The 14,219-nt window shown below is 56.8% G+C and overlaps 1 protein-coding gene across 1 annotated transcript in view; it reads left to right on the top strand.

Moving 5' to 3' along the window:
- Positions 1 to 2,821: 2,821 nt before the first annotated feature.
- The window catches only part of LOC105486985 (fibrillin 3), an 86,725-nt gene continuing 75,327 nt past the window's right edge, over positions 2,822 to 14,219 (top strand). Inside the window, exons 1-11 of the mRNA XM_071088161.1 lie at positions 2,822 to 3,725; positions 3,852 to 3,934; positions 4,821 to 4,919; positions 5,105 to 5,200; positions 6,082 to 6,177; positions 9,308 to 9,505; positions 9,603 to 9,728; positions 11,994 to 12,146; positions 12,235 to 12,417; positions 13,805 to 13,948; positions 14,025 to 14,144. Coding sequence (XP_070944262.1) covers positions 3,559 to 3,725; positions 3,852 to 3,934; positions 4,821 to 4,919; positions 5,105 to 5,200; positions 6,082 to 6,177; positions 9,308 to 9,505; positions 9,603 to 9,728; positions 11,994 to 12,146; positions 12,235 to 12,417; positions 13,805 to 13,948; positions 14,025 to 14,144 — 1,465 coding nt within the window. The 5' untranslated portion in view covers positions 2,822 to 3,558. The remainder of the gene's footprint in view (positions 3,726 to 3,851; positions 3,935 to 4,820; positions 4,920 to 5,104; positions 5,201 to 6,081; positions 6,178 to 9,307; positions 9,506 to 9,602; positions 9,729 to 11,993; positions 12,147 to 12,234; positions 12,418 to 13,804; positions 13,949 to 14,024; positions 14,145 to 14,219) is intronic.

The following is a 14,219-nucleotide window of genomic DNA, read 5'->3' as shown; positions in this document are numbered from 1 at the left end:
AAAAATACAGAAACAAAATTAGCCGGGCGTGGTGGCGGGCGCCTGTAGTCCCAGCTACTCAGGAGGCTGAGGCAGGAGAATGGCCTGAATCCGGGAGGCGGAGCTTGCAGTGAGCTGAGACTGCGCCACTGCACTCCAGCCTGGGCGACAGAGTGAGACTCTGTCTCAAAACAAAATAAAACAAAAACAAAATCCTTTCCCTCCCTGCAAATTGTTGAGTTTACCCTATTGAACTCCCACAGCTGACTGTGCCGAATATGCTCCCACCAGAGCACTTCTGGAATGGAGACAGGGTCTCCAGTTTTTGGAGATAGAGTCTTGCTCTGTTGCCCAGGCTGGAGTACAGTGGCATGATCATAGCTCACCGCAGCCCCAACCTCCTGGGCTGAAGCAATTCTCTTGCCTCAGCCTCCTGAGTAGCTGGGACTACAGATGCATGCCACCAGTCCTGGCTAATTCTTTTTTATTTTTTAATTATTATTTTTTTTTTAGAGATGGGATCTCACTATGTTACCTGGTTTCAAGTCCATTGGGCTTACTTATTTATTACATTCCAGAAGTACTGTGGTGGGGGAATAGTCAGCACAATCAGCTTTGGGAATTCAATAGAATAAACTCACAATTTGCGGATAGGAAGGGAATTTTTGAACGGGTCTTTGACAGATGCATAGGAGTTTGCTGGATGGAGTAACAGCTTCAGGCCCAACGCACAGCTTCTGAGAGATCCCCATGTTAAAAGTCTATTCCCAAAGGTAGGAAGGTGGTGGAAAAGCCTAGAAATTTTTGTCTGGAGTACTGACAACAGATAGGGAGCCGAAATTCTTGTCTGGTCCCTTTGGTAGGTGGAGAAACAGGTTCAAAGAGATTTGAAAGTTTACACCGTTTGTATTGTTAACTTCTTCATTTTGAGAACCAGATGAAAAACCTGGGCCCTTCTCCCTGGGATTTACATCTTTACCCAATGTTTTGTCAACATATTTAGGGGCCTCTGATCTCAGCCTAGTTAACAATCCAGGCTCCAAGAGCCAGGTGAGTTTCCAACGATTCTCCTTGCTCAAGGGAGGGGGCGGCAGCTTGGGAGGCCGTGGGAGGGCCGCCCAGGTGAGTCCTGGGACCTGTCTGCCCAGGTTGTCGTCCAGGCCCCCCACAAATCAGAGCCCCACCTCATCTCAATCTTGATCCGAAAACGCGGCCCCCTCAGCCCCAACTAGGCGCCCCCAGCCCAGAGCCCCCCGTCCGCCCTCCCACCCCTCCAGCCCATCGGAGTTTTTCTCTCGGAGCCCCAAGCCCTTCCCCGAGCCGCAGCCTCTCTCCCCGCCCCGGATCGCAGCCCCCCGTCCCCGCCCCGGGAGCTACGAGGTGCAAACGCGCCCTCCTCCAACTCCTCCCGCCCCCAACTCCCCTCGAGTGGCAGCTCTGGGCTGAGAACGCGGCGGGGTCGGCCTCTCGGCTTCGCGTTCCCGCCCCGGGTCCCCGGCGCCGCAGGAGCCCGCCCTGCAGCGCTGAGTCCCGCGCGTCCGTCTGCCGTGCCCGCCTCCACGCGCGCCGCCTCGCAGGTAGGTGAAGGCGCGGGGCCCCCGGCAGGGCGAGATCGTTGGCCCCGAAGGGTGGGGAAGGCGGGGGCGGGGGGGCCGGCAGGGGGAGGCGGAGAGGATTCCTTTGTTCGCAGCCGGGCAGCCCCGGGCCCAGCCCCCTCCCCTCTCCGCCTTCTAGTGGCGCCCGCCGCAGTGGGGAGTGGGGACGCGGGGACCCAGCGGGAGGGGCTCGGCCGGGGCGCGGGGCCCCTGACCCCACAGGTGAGGGCGGAGCCAAGTGTGGTCGCGGCCGGGGGCTCTGCCAGGTAGAGCTCACGCCCCGCGGGCTCCCGGGGCGCCCTCTCCCCGTCGGCGGAGCTTGGGATCCCTCGCTCCTTGGCCCTCAGCCTCCACACCCCGTGCTGGGCGCGCCTTCTCTGCTCATTCATTCCACAAACTCCAGGGTGTGGCTCGCAGAGGCAGCGGCGTGTAGGGGGGACCGAGGCAAATGAAGCCAGAGACTCCCCACCCCACCTAACTCCCCCACCCCACCCGAGGCAGGGGGCTGGGGCGGAGGGAGTGGGGGGAGGAGGGTTTGCAGGCCCCGAGGCTGCTTCGAGTCCACAGATTCTCAAAGTGCCGACTTACCCGGACAACAGAGAAGCAAAAAGAGGGCGCCCCTCCCCAGCCAGCCAACTCTCCAACGTTGACAGGAGTCTCTCCCTTCTCCTGGGCCTTTGGACAACCCGGTTGGCCCGGAGAGGGGCGTGGCCAAGGCCACACAGCAGACCTCCTCGCCCATTCTCCACCTAGGCCCAGTTTCTTTCCTCGCTAGAACCTGAATGGAACAGGAAGGCCGCTTGGTCTGGCTTCTTTCCCTCAAGTATTTTGTCTCCACCCTCCAAACGGTCATCTCCTGTCCTGGTCTTCTTCCTCCCGTCCTTCATGACCCAGGAAAGACCCAGCCACGGGGGGCAGGAGCGAGTTCCGTTACTGATCTTCTCACCCTCCTCCTCCTCTTCCTGGGCTTAAGCTCAGGCTTAACCCCTCACACATGGTGTGATGGCCTTAGTTTGCTTATCTGTGAAATGGGCACAGCAGCGGTTCCTTCCCTGCTGGGCACAGGGGTACTCTCTGCATTGGGAAGTTCCAGCCCCTGCCTGGGCCCCCTGCCCGGAATGAGGGACAGTGGTGTGGTTGCCCGAGGCAGCCCTGAGGCCCATGGGGAACCCAGGGAGGCATCCAGCCCTGACAGTCAGAGGAGGCTTCCTGGAGGAGGTGTGGTGTTAAAGAAGGGTCTTGGGGCTGAGGGTGCACAGCTGAGGCAAGACGGGCGTGGGACATGGAGGGGAGGGGACACAGGGCCAGGTGGGGCCAGGCGTTGCAGGAGTGGGGGTATCTGTGTCACTGAGTGACAGTGGGGTGGTTGCCTCCCACGACTTACCACCTTCCTCACACCTTGGACGCTCTCCTGGCTCCACCTTCCCAGCCAGAACTTTAGGAATCTCCTCAACGCCCCCCACCTCCCATGACATCAGCCTCCCATTCCTCTCCTCTCTCTGCCATCTGGACAGCTCCCAGCCTCCTGACACCCTGTTTCTGCTGGGGACCCTGCTGCCCTTCCCCACTCCACCTAACATGCATTTTGACTTTGCTCCTCCTGTTCATAGCTTTTCAAGGGCTCTTCATTGTCCTTGACAAATGAGCAAAAGCTCCATGACACCGCTACGCCCACTCCTGCAACGCCTGGTCCCACCTGGCCCCACCTGGCCCTCTCTCCCCTCCCTTCCATGTCTTGCCTTGGCTGTGCACCCTCAGCCCCAAGACCCTTCTTTAATATCACACCTCCTCCAGGAAGCCTCCTCTGACTGTTCACTGCTTCCCGGTTGGGGCTGGATGCCTCCTTGGGCTCCCAGAGGCCCCAGGGCTGCCCCATTTGGCAACCACCCTGCCCTCCTTGTTGTGTTGGGTCTCCCATGGCCAGGGTGAGGGGCTCTTCTAGGGCTGACTCTGCTTCCTCTCCGCAGCCTCCAGGGGACACGCCATGACTCTGGAGGGTCTGTGTTTGGCAAGGGGCCCCCTGGCCCGGCTCCTGCTGGCCTGGTCGGCCCTGTTGTGCATGGCAGGTGGCCAAGGCGGCTGGGATGGGGCCTTGGAGGTTGCAGGTCCTGGACGTGTGCGGAGGCGGGGCAGCCCAGGCATCTTGCAGGGGTGCGTGGTACCTGGGTTGCTGGGAGACCCCTTCGGTGTGGATTGGGCTGTCCTGGGGGCAGCGGAATGCCCGGGGGATGTCTACCCGGGCAGGGGCTCACCAGACCCATCTCGCTGTCCCCAAAGGCCGAATGTGTGCGGCTCCCGGTTCCACGCTTACTGCTGTCCGGGCTGGAGAACATTCCCTGGCAGGAGCCAGTGTGTCGTACGTGAGTGCTGCTGCCTTCTGGAGGTGGGAGGCACAGGCCGGGGACACTCTTACCTGCCTGCAGGTCCAGCTCTGTTTACACGGGGACTTAGCCAGGGGCCTCTGGCTGAACCGCAGGAATGGCCCTTGCATCTGTCCTCAGGGTTCCAGGCCAACCTGCCATGTTCATTTCCTTTGCCCTACAACCTCTTTGTGTCTGTCTGTCTATCTCTCTGGTTCCCTTTCTTTGTCTCTGCGTCTCTCTGTTCATCTCTGCTCGTGTCTTTCTCTGTTGGTTTCTTTTCTTTATTATTATTTTTTTTAGAGATGGGGGTCTCTGTGTTGCTCAGGCTGATCTCAAACTCTGGCCTCAAGCGATCCTCCCATCTCAGCCTCCCAAAGTACTAGGATTCCAGGTGTGAGCCACCGCACCTGGTCTCTCTCTGTTGGTTACTGTCTATCTATCTGATTCTCTCTGTCTCTCTCTCTCTCTCTCTCTCTGAGTCTCTTTCTCTCTGCTTCTCTCTGGCCTCACCCACTCTTTCTGTCTCTGTCTCTGTCTCCGGAATCTGACTCCACTTCCCAGGAGACACCCAACCACAGTATCCAGAACCTCAGCACCTCCAGCTCTGTCCTCACAGCTCGGCAGCTCTGGCCCAAAGAGCGTTCTCTCCCAATGGCTGTGGCAGAATCACCAACCCACAGCCTGGGTCGTACCACCTGCCCAGCCCAGCCTGAGAGTGGGGGGGATGTCCCATGAAAAGAGGGGTGGTGTGCTATGAGCAGAGCCGGGGATGCAGATGACCAGCAGTGTCCACCAAGGTGTTCTAGCCAGCCCGGACACTGATGGAGCAGGCATGGCCCAGGCTCGGTCCTGGTCTTGACTGCCACCTGCTGCACCCATCCAGCCATCTGTAGGCGGGCCTGTGGTGAGGGCTTCTGCTCACAGCCCAACCTGTGCACCTGTGCGGATGGGACGCTGGCTCCCAGCTGCGGGGTGAGCCGAGGTGAGCGGGAAGTGGCCTCTTGGGGGAGGGAGAAGGTCACAGTGTTCCGGTTACCACGAGGAGCCCGGGCTGCTTTTGTTGAAGGACAGGAGCGGGGCTGAGCATGCCTAGTCCTGCAACCTTCCTGGGAGGGCATCTCGGGGCCTGTCTCCACCTTACTATGCATCCCACCTTCCTGTCCCCAGGGTCAGGGTGCAGTGTGAGCTGTATGAATGGGGGCACCTGCCGGGGGGCATCCTGTCTGTGTCAGAAGGGCTACACAGGCACCGTGTGTGGGCAGCGTGAGTATCCCCGTGGGACTCCCCTCCTCGCACACTTGGAACTGCGATCCCAGAGCACTGGTCTCTGCTGCCAGCTGCCCACTGCCCAGGGGGTCCTTATTCCTGGACTGGAGATTGCAGGGGACATTTATTGTCACAGTCGTTTTTCTTCTTCTTTTTTTTTTTTTTGATACAGAGTCTCGCTCTGTCGCCCAGGCTGGAGTGCAATGGCATGATCTTGGCTCACTGCAAGCTCCGCCTCCTGCGTTCACGCCATTCTCCTGCCTCAGTCTCCCAAGTAGCTGGGACCACAGGCGCCGCCACCACGCCTGGCTAATTTTGTTTTTGTATTTTTAGTAGAGACGGGGTTTCACCATGTCAGCCAGGATGGTCTCGATCTCCTGACCTCGTGATCTGCCTGCCTTGGCCTCCCAAAGTGCTGGGATTACAGGCGTGAGCCACCGCGCCCGGCCTTTTTTGTTTGTTTGTTTGTTTTTTGAGATGGAGTCTTGCTCTGTTGCCCAGGCTGGTGTGCAGTGGCACCACCTCAGCTCACTTCAACCTTTGCCTCCCAGGTTCAAGCAATTCTCCTGTGTCAGCCTCCCGAGTAGCTGGGATTACAAGCACTCACCACCACGTCGGGCTAATTTTTGTATTTTTAGTAGAGACAGGGTTTGACTATATTGGACAGGCTGGTCTTGAACCCCTGACCTCAGGTGATCCACCTGCCTTGGCCCCCCAAAGTGCTCAGATTACAGGCGTGAGCCATGAGCCCAGCCTCAGTCTTATCATTCAACCTGGGCAAGATCCTGGGGATTCCTGGGTGAAAAGGGGTTTACTGTGAACCCCAGCTCTCTCTGCTGCCGGGGAACCTCCAGCCACCACCCTTTCTCCCTCCACAGCCATCTGTGACCGCGGCTGCCACAATGGGGGTCGCTGCATTGGGCCCAACCGCTGCGCCTGTGTGTACGGCTTCATGGGACCTCAGTGTGAGAGAGGTACCAAGCACGCAGGGGTGGGAGGCAGACAGGGGACTTGATGGAGGAAAGGGGGTTTCCTGGAAGCCCCTGAGACATGGCCAGGCCTTGAGAGGCCCCAACTGGCCTCCTTCCCGCGGTTGGGGCAGTCTGAGGACATTTCTTTCATTTGCTCATCTATTCTTCAAAACATCTGCTATTCACTGGCTCTGAGCGACGGCCTGTGTTGGAGTCTGGTAGGAAAAAGAGAGGATGTGCCGGTCTGAGGTGTAGGGAGAAGAAACTGCAAGCAGAAGATTCTTTTTTTTTTTGAGACAGAGTCTCACTCTGTCACCCAGGCTGGAGTGCAGTGGCCGGACCTTGGCTCACTGCAAGCTCCGCCTCCCGGGTTTACACCATTCTCCTGCCTCAGCCTCCCGAGTAGCTGGGACTACAGGTGCCCGCCACCTTGCCCGGCTAGTTTTTTGTATTTTTGAGGAGAGACAGGGTTTCACCGTGTTCGCCAGGATGGTCTCGATCTCCTGACCTCGTGATCCGCCCGTCTCGGCCTCCCAAAGTGCTGGGATTACAGGCTTGAGCCACCGCACCCAGCCAGAAGATTCTTATCTGGGGGTTTCAAGGCTAAGACAAAGGTTGGGGCAGCCTTGGAGCACATGAAGGACAGAGAAACCATCTGCTCCACGGAAGGGAGTCAAGGAGGGCTTCCTGGAGGAGGGGACCCCTCAGCTGGATCTGGTAGGGTGGATTGGACCTCATGAGATGGGCAAACCCCCTCTTTATTGCACTCTAATTACTATTTTTTTCTTTTCTTCTTTTTTTTTTGAGACAAAGTTTTGCTGTGTCACGCAGGCTGGAGTACAGTGGCACGATCTCGGCTCACTGCAATCTCCGCCTCCCAGGTTCAAGTGATTCTCCTGCCTCAGCCTCCCAAGTAGCTGGGATAACAGGCATGCATCCCCACGCTCAGCTAATTTTTGTAATTTTAGTAGAGACGAGGTTTTGCCATGTTGGCCAGGCTGGCCTTGAACTCCTGGCCTCAAGTGATCTGCCTGTCTTGGCCTCCCAAAATGCTGGGATTACAGGAATGAGCCACCACACCCAGTCACCCTAACTCCTAAAAATGATCCCATTTTTAAGAAGGCTAAAATGGATGGGGTCCCCTGCTGGGAGGTTGTTACCAAAATTAAGAGGGTGGACGTACCAGGAGTTTGAGACCAGCCTGGGCATGTAGTGAGACCCCCCCTCTCTACAAAAAGTAAAAAATTAGCCTAGCGTGGTAGTGCATATCTGTAGTCTCAGGCTGAAGTGGGAGGATTGCATGAGCTCAGGAATTCGAGGCTGCAGTGAGCCGTGGTGGTGCCACTGCATTCCAGCCTGGGTGACAGAACCAGACCCTATCTCTCTTAAAAAAAAAAAAAAAAAAAAAAAAAAAAGAAAAGAAAAGAAAAAAAGAAAAAGAAAGAAAGAAAAGAGGCCAGGCACTGTGGCTCACACCTGCAATTCCAGCATTTTGGGAGGCCGAGGTGGCAGATCACTCGAGGCCAGGAGTTTGAGACTAGCCATGGCCAACATGGCAAAAGCCATCTCTACTAAAACTAAAAATAAAAAATTTAGCAGGGTGTGGTAGCGCGTGCCTGTAGTCCCAGCTACTTGGAAGGCTGAGGCGTGATAATTTTTTGAACCTGGGAGGCAGTGAGCCAAGATCGCACCACTGCACTCCAGCCTGGAAGACAGAGCGAGACCTGTCTCAAAAAAAAAAAAAAAAAAAAAAAAAAAGAAAGAAAAAAAAAAAAAGAAAAGAAAAGAAAAAAGGAGAATGGACACAGTGATGACTTTCTTGTGAGCAGTGAGGTGTGGCAGCGATGGGGAGAGAAGAGAGAAGGAGTCAAGATGAACCCCAGGCCTGGTCTGAAAATTGGGGGGAAGCTAGTGGTGCACCCCGGCAGGGAGGAGGAAGACTGAGCTCTGTGTTGGCTGGGGGACTTGCAAGCTGTCCGGGAAGCAGCTGGACACTTAGGCCTGGGGCTGAGACGGCGGCTGGAGCTGCTCCGTCCATGGGGACTGAAGCCCAGGGTTCAGCTGAGGATCCCCGCTAGAGAAGTAGCACCAGCAGAGACGGCTACCTGGACATTTAAGCACAGACAGGAAAAACAGAGCCCACAGTGGGCTGAGAAAGAGAAAGAGAACAGGAGTGGGTGGTGTCAGGGACGTCCAGGCTTGTGAGATTTTCAGATGCAGGAGGCATCTGAGTGCCTGGCGTGGCGTTTCAACCCAGGAAGGCGAGGATAGGCAGGACCTGGGTACTAGAAGCTGGAGGGGCTGGGGAAGTGACCTGGGTTTGAGGATGGGCTTCTGGAAACTGCAGAATTGGAACATGGGCTGTTGGAGGCGGGCCAAGCTCTGGGTGGCAGGAGAGTGAGGGGGAGGGGGAAGTGGGGGAGCTACCAGGAATTGCATTTTGGCATCAGGACAGCCTGGGGGTGGGGGGTCTCTGTGAAGCCCCTCCTCCTTATGGGGCCTGAGTTGGGGGTGACTTTGGCTTCTTCTCTTGGGAGGGGCTGCCCTTGTTTGAGAGCTAACTCCTTTATTGGAAACATCTGGAGAAGAGAGCCAAGAAGTCGCATCTGGGCTCATGTACTGGGGTTGGGGGAACCAATGCGGTCACCTTGGGCTGGGCCTGATGGGGACTGAGGATGTGATGTTGGGGATCCAGAGAATTTAGGCAGATAACAGATTCTTCCCCAAATCTGGGAGATATGGCAGGGCCAGGCATATGCTCAAGTACTAGACATGCTTTTTAGCTGGGCGTCCGTGGGTCCCTGCCCAGGCCTGAAGGGAGGACAGGCCTGGGAAAGGAGTCCCATCAGTTCAGACAGGGTGTTCACACAGGCCCTGAGCTTTACGGGCTTGGAGATCCTAGTCTCTCTCTTGGAAGTTGGTCAGGAAATGTTTTGAAGAAAAAGGGTTTTGAAGGGTGAATAGGAGTTCATTAGGTAGGAAAAGGGGAAGAAAGATATTCTATTTAGGAAGGAAGCAGCATAAGTAAAGCCTGGTCTATGGGTGCAGGGGGCACTGAGAAGGTGTTAGAGACGCAGAGCTCTCTAGACAGGGGCAGTCCTCAGCCAGGTACCCACAGCTGTCTGCCCTGCAGATTACCGGACGGGACCCTGCTTTGGCCAAGTGGGCCCCGAGGGGTGCCAGCATCAGCTGACAGGCCTCGCGTGCACCAAGGCGCTTTGCTGTGCCACTGTGGGCCGTGCCTGGGGCCTTCCATGTGAACTTTGCCCTGCACAGCCACACCCCTGCCGCCGAGGCTTCATCCCCAATATCCACACGGGGGCCTGCCAAGGTGAATAGTGGGGTCAGGGCTGAGTGGGAGGCCTTGGCCAGCTTGGTTCTTCCTTCTGATGGGCCTCTCACTCCCTTGCCGGGCTTTGTCCTTGCAGATGTGGATGAGTGCCAGGCCGTGCCAGGCCTGTGCCAGGGAGGCAGCTGTGTCAACACGGTGGGCTCCTTCCATTGCCACTGTCCATTTGGACACCGGCTCGGTGACAGCAGTGTTGCATGTGAAGGTGGGTGACTAGAGGGGGACAACCTGGGAGCTCCTCTGTGACTCGTGTCTGGGGGGGCTCAGGCTCCCCTGCAGGAAGGCAGAGGGGTCAGGCTAGTGAGGTGCCCAGTTCTGACCTTGTCTCTGTCTATGTAGATGTGAATGAGCGTCTCCGCGTGCCCGGCCTCTGCTCCAGCTGTTGGTGACTGCACCAACGCTGTCGGGAGCTATGTGCGCCCCTGTCCCCGAGGTTTTGCCAGCAGCCTGGATGGCACCCACTGCCTGAGTGAACCGAGGGGCTGGAGGAGGAGAGAGCGGGCAGGAGAGAGACCACCTTGTTCAGCTCTCTATCTCTCTCTCTCTCTTTTTTTTTTTTTTTTTTTTTGAGACAGAGTCTTGCTCTGTTACCCAGGCTGGAGTGCAGTGGCACAATCTCAGCTCACTGCAACCTCTGCCTCCCCGGTTCAAGAGATCCTCCTGCCTCAGCCTCCCAAGTAGCTGGGATTACAGATGCCCGCCACCACGCCTGGCTAATTTTTGTATTTTTAGTAGAGATGGGGTTTCTCCATGTTGGCCAGGCTGGTCTTGAACTCCTGACCTCAGGTGATCCACCTTCCTCGGTCTTCCATAGTGCTGGGATTACAGGCATGAGCCACCGTGCCTGAGCATTTTTGTTAAAATTCTTATATTCCGTCTCTCTTGCTTAAGGGGCTGTTGCCTGTTGGGCCCCCTGAGATTGGGAAATCGAGTTTCCCGTCCTCCACCCACTTTTGCAGCTGTGTGACTTTGGAGGAGTCTGTTGACCTTTCCTCGTCTGGGCAGGCCCAGCCCCCTTTGAGGGGCTATGATGAGACTGAGAAGGAAAAACCCTGACTCCCACACACATACCTGGGGGGTCCCCAGGTGCACGGGGCGGGGACCAGAGAGGTGGAAACATTTGCGTGTTTTCCCAGCTTGGGGCAGGTCAGGGGCGGCTCTCAGTGGCCCTCCCAGCGCCTGGGAGGAGTTTTTTAACTGTGGGCTACCGGCCAAGCTCTGTGCATTTTTAAGCCTAAAAATATGCTCTTTAAGCCAGAGCCTGAGAAATCCGATCGCTGCATAAAGCCATTGACCTTGAGGGCGCAGTGGGAAGTGGAAGAGTGTTGGTGGTTCTCATACCTGGGGAGCCTGTCTGCCTCAGTCTCCCCAGGGGCTGTGGTCATCAATCCATCCCCTCGACTCCTTTGGGACCCCTTTCTGAAATTCACATTAGGCTGCTGCGTAATGCCTGAAGCCAGCAAGCAAAGACACACAGCTGCAGATCTCAGTGTCCCTGCCTGGTATCCCACTGGGGCAGTCCTTCCGCGCCAATGGGTCTTCCTTAGTGTGGTTGGATGCCTGCAGCGACGGGGAGCTCACTACCTCTGTGTGATAACTTGGAAATCTTGGTGATAAGAGATGGCACTGAACGGGCGTTGGCCATATGTCAAACTTTTCTTTTTTTATTTTTATTTATTTATTTATTTATTTATTTTTGAGACCGAATCTTGCTCTGTCGCCCAGTCCGGAGTGCAGTGGCACGATCTCGGCTCACTACAGCCTCTGCCTCCCAGGTTGAAGTGATTCTCCTGCCTCAGCCTCCCAAGTACAGGTGCGTGCCACCACACCTGGCTAATTTTTGTATTTTTAGTAGACACGGGGTTTCGTCATGTCGGCCAGCCTGTTCTTGAACTCCTGACCTCATGATCCACCCGCCTCAGCCTCCCAAAGTGCTGAGATTACAGGCGTGAGCCACTGTGCCCAGCCCTTTATATTTTTTGAAACAGAGTCTTGCTCTGTTGCCCAGGCCAGAGTGCAGTGGCAGGATCTTAGCTCACTGCAACCTCTGTCTCCTGGGTTCAATCAATTCATGATTCTCCTGCCTCAGCCTCCCAAGTACCTGGGATTACAAGTGCCTGCCACCATGCTTGGCTAATTTTTGTATTTTTAGTAGACACGAGGTTTCGTCATGTTGGTTAGGCTGGTCTTGCACTCCTGACCTCAAGTGATCCGCCCACCCCGGCCTCCCAAAGTTCTGGGATTCCAGGCATGAGCTACTGCATCTGGATTATGTCAGACTTTTCACCCAGGTAATACTTTCCCCAGGTGAGGTGGATGCTCCAAGTGTCCCCATTTTATGGAGGGGTAACTGAGGCACAGAGTAGCAAACAGACCCGTCCTACAGGCAGTGCAGCTACAGCTGGAATTTGGATCCAGGTCTGGTCACTGATGTCCCGTGCTCATGGGCTCACCCTCTGATCTTTTACAGACCACCGGGCCGGCACCTGCTTCTCAGTGCTTTTCGGGGGCCGCTGTGCCGGAGACCTCACCGGCTACCACACTCGCAGGCAGTGCTGCTGCGAGAAGGGCAGGTGCTGGGCGGCTGGCCCGACCCCTGAGCTGTGTCCTCCTCGGGGTTCCAGTGAGTAAGAACTGCAGCCTGCAGGGCTGCGGGGGAGGAGGGGACGGGGGAGGACCAAGGGCCTGGCCTCAACCCAGCTTCCTTGCAGATGAGTTCCAGCAACTGTGCACCCAAGGGCTGCCGCTGCTACCGGGCCACCCTGGCCTCTTCCCTGGCCTCCTGGGTTTTGGATCCAATGGCATGGGCCCCCGTCTTGGGCCGGCACGATTCAACCCTCATGGCTCCGATGGGCGTGGGGTCCCCAGCCTGGGCCCTGGCAACTCTAATAATGGTGAGACTTGGGGCTTGGGAGGAACGTTCCAAGACTTTTTTTTTTTTTTTTTTTTTTTTTTTTGAGACGGAGTCTCGCTCTGTCGCCCAGGCTGGAGTGCAGTGGCCGGATCTCAGCTCACTGCAAGCTCCGCCTCCCGGGTTCACGCCATTCTCCTGCCTCAGCCTCCCGAGTAGCTGGGACTACAGGCACCCGCCAACTCGCCCGGCTAGTTTTTTGTATTTTTTAGTAGAGACGGGGTTTCACTGTGTTAGCCAGGATGGTCTCGATCTCCTGACCTCGTGATCTGCCCGTCTCGGCCTCCCAAAGTGCTGGGATTACAGGCTTGAGCCACGCGCCCGGCCACGTTCCAAGACTTGAAGGATGGTCCTGGATCTGGGGAGAGAGCTCTGAACAGGGGAGGGTGTCCAGGCCTCAGAGAGAGGGTTAGGGCTCTGGAGGGGGAACTCCTGGCCTGGTTAGTAGGGATGACAGTGCTGGTAGGTAGTGAATGGGGATGGAGGTAACTGGAAAATCTGGTCTTCAGAGTTAGAGTTTGGGCTGGACACAGCGGCTCATGCCTGTAATCCCAGTACTTTGGGAGGCCAAGGTAGAAGGATTGCTTGAGGCCAGGAGTTTGAGACCAGCCTGGGCAACATAGAAAGACCCTGTCTCTACAGCAAATTTAAAATTAGCTAGGTGTGGTGATGCGCACCAGTAGTCCCTGCCACTTAGGAGGATGAGGCAGGAGGATCGCTGGAGCCCAGGAATTGGAGGCTACAGTGAGCTGTGATTGCACTACTGCACTCCAACCTGGGTGACAGAGTGAGACCCTTTCTCTAAAAAAATAAATAAGTCAGGGTTTGGGCTTTGGGTGGGAAGTTTTGGTCTTGTGTGGGTGTCTGAGATGAAGGATTTAGGCCTGGGTTGGGGTCTTGCCCCATAGTGAGGATTTGGGCCCAGAGTGGGAGTCCGGGCATCTCTGGGCCCAGGTTAGAGGGATCTAGGCTCCAGATTAAAGGAATCTAAGGCCCCAGGTTGGAGAGGTCTAGGCCCCAGGTTGGAGGGATCTAGGCTCCAGGTTGGAGGGATCTAGGCTCCAGATTGGAGAGATCTAGGCTCCAGGTTGGAGGGATCTAGGTCCCAGGTTGGAGGGATCTAGACCCCAGGTTGGAGGGATCTAGACCCCAGGTTGGAGGGATCTAGGCACCAGGTTGGAGGGATCTAGGTCCCAGGTTGGAGTTCTGAATCTAAGGCAGGACTGTCCGGGTGAGAGAGGGCAGAATCTGAGCTGGGGCAGGGTGCCAACCTTAGAGGGGGTATCTGGGCCCAGAGAGGTGAAGCCCAGGCTCCAGACTGGGGCAGGGGCCAGCCACTGCTCAGATGCCTTTGCTGGCCCCACCTGTAGGCACTGCTACCCTGAACCAGACCATTGACATCTGCCGACACTTCACCAACCTGTGTCTGAATGGTCGCTGCCTGCCCACGCCTTCCAGCTACCGCTGCGAGTGTAACGTGGGCTACACCCAGGATGTGCGTGGCGAGTGCATTGGTGAGCCACGGCCAGGTGGGGAGGGTGGGTTCTCACTGCCCTGCTGGTGCGGGGGCTCAGGGTCCTCTCCTCTCAGATGTAGATGAATGCACCAGTAGCCCCTGCCACCACGGTGACTGCGTCAACATCCCTGGCACCTACCACTGCCGGTGCTACCCGGGCTTCCAGGCCACGCCCACCAAGCAGGCATGCGTGGGTACGGCTGTCCATCCGAGAGTGGGGGTGATGGTGGGGGTTCTGGCCCAGGCTTGGAGGGTGGGGGGCGCCTCTT

The sequence above is a fragment of the Macaca nemestrina genome, chromosome 20 (assembly GCF_043159975.1).
Source record: "Macaca nemestrina isolate mMacNem1 chromosome 20, mMacNem.hap1, whole genome shotgun sequence".
Lineage (NCBI taxonomy): Eukaryota > Metazoa > Chordata > Mammalia > Primates > Cercopithecidae > Macaca > Macaca nemestrina.
Note: the sequence above shows the minus strand (reverse complement) of the source record. Positions and strands in the feature narration are given on the sequence as shown.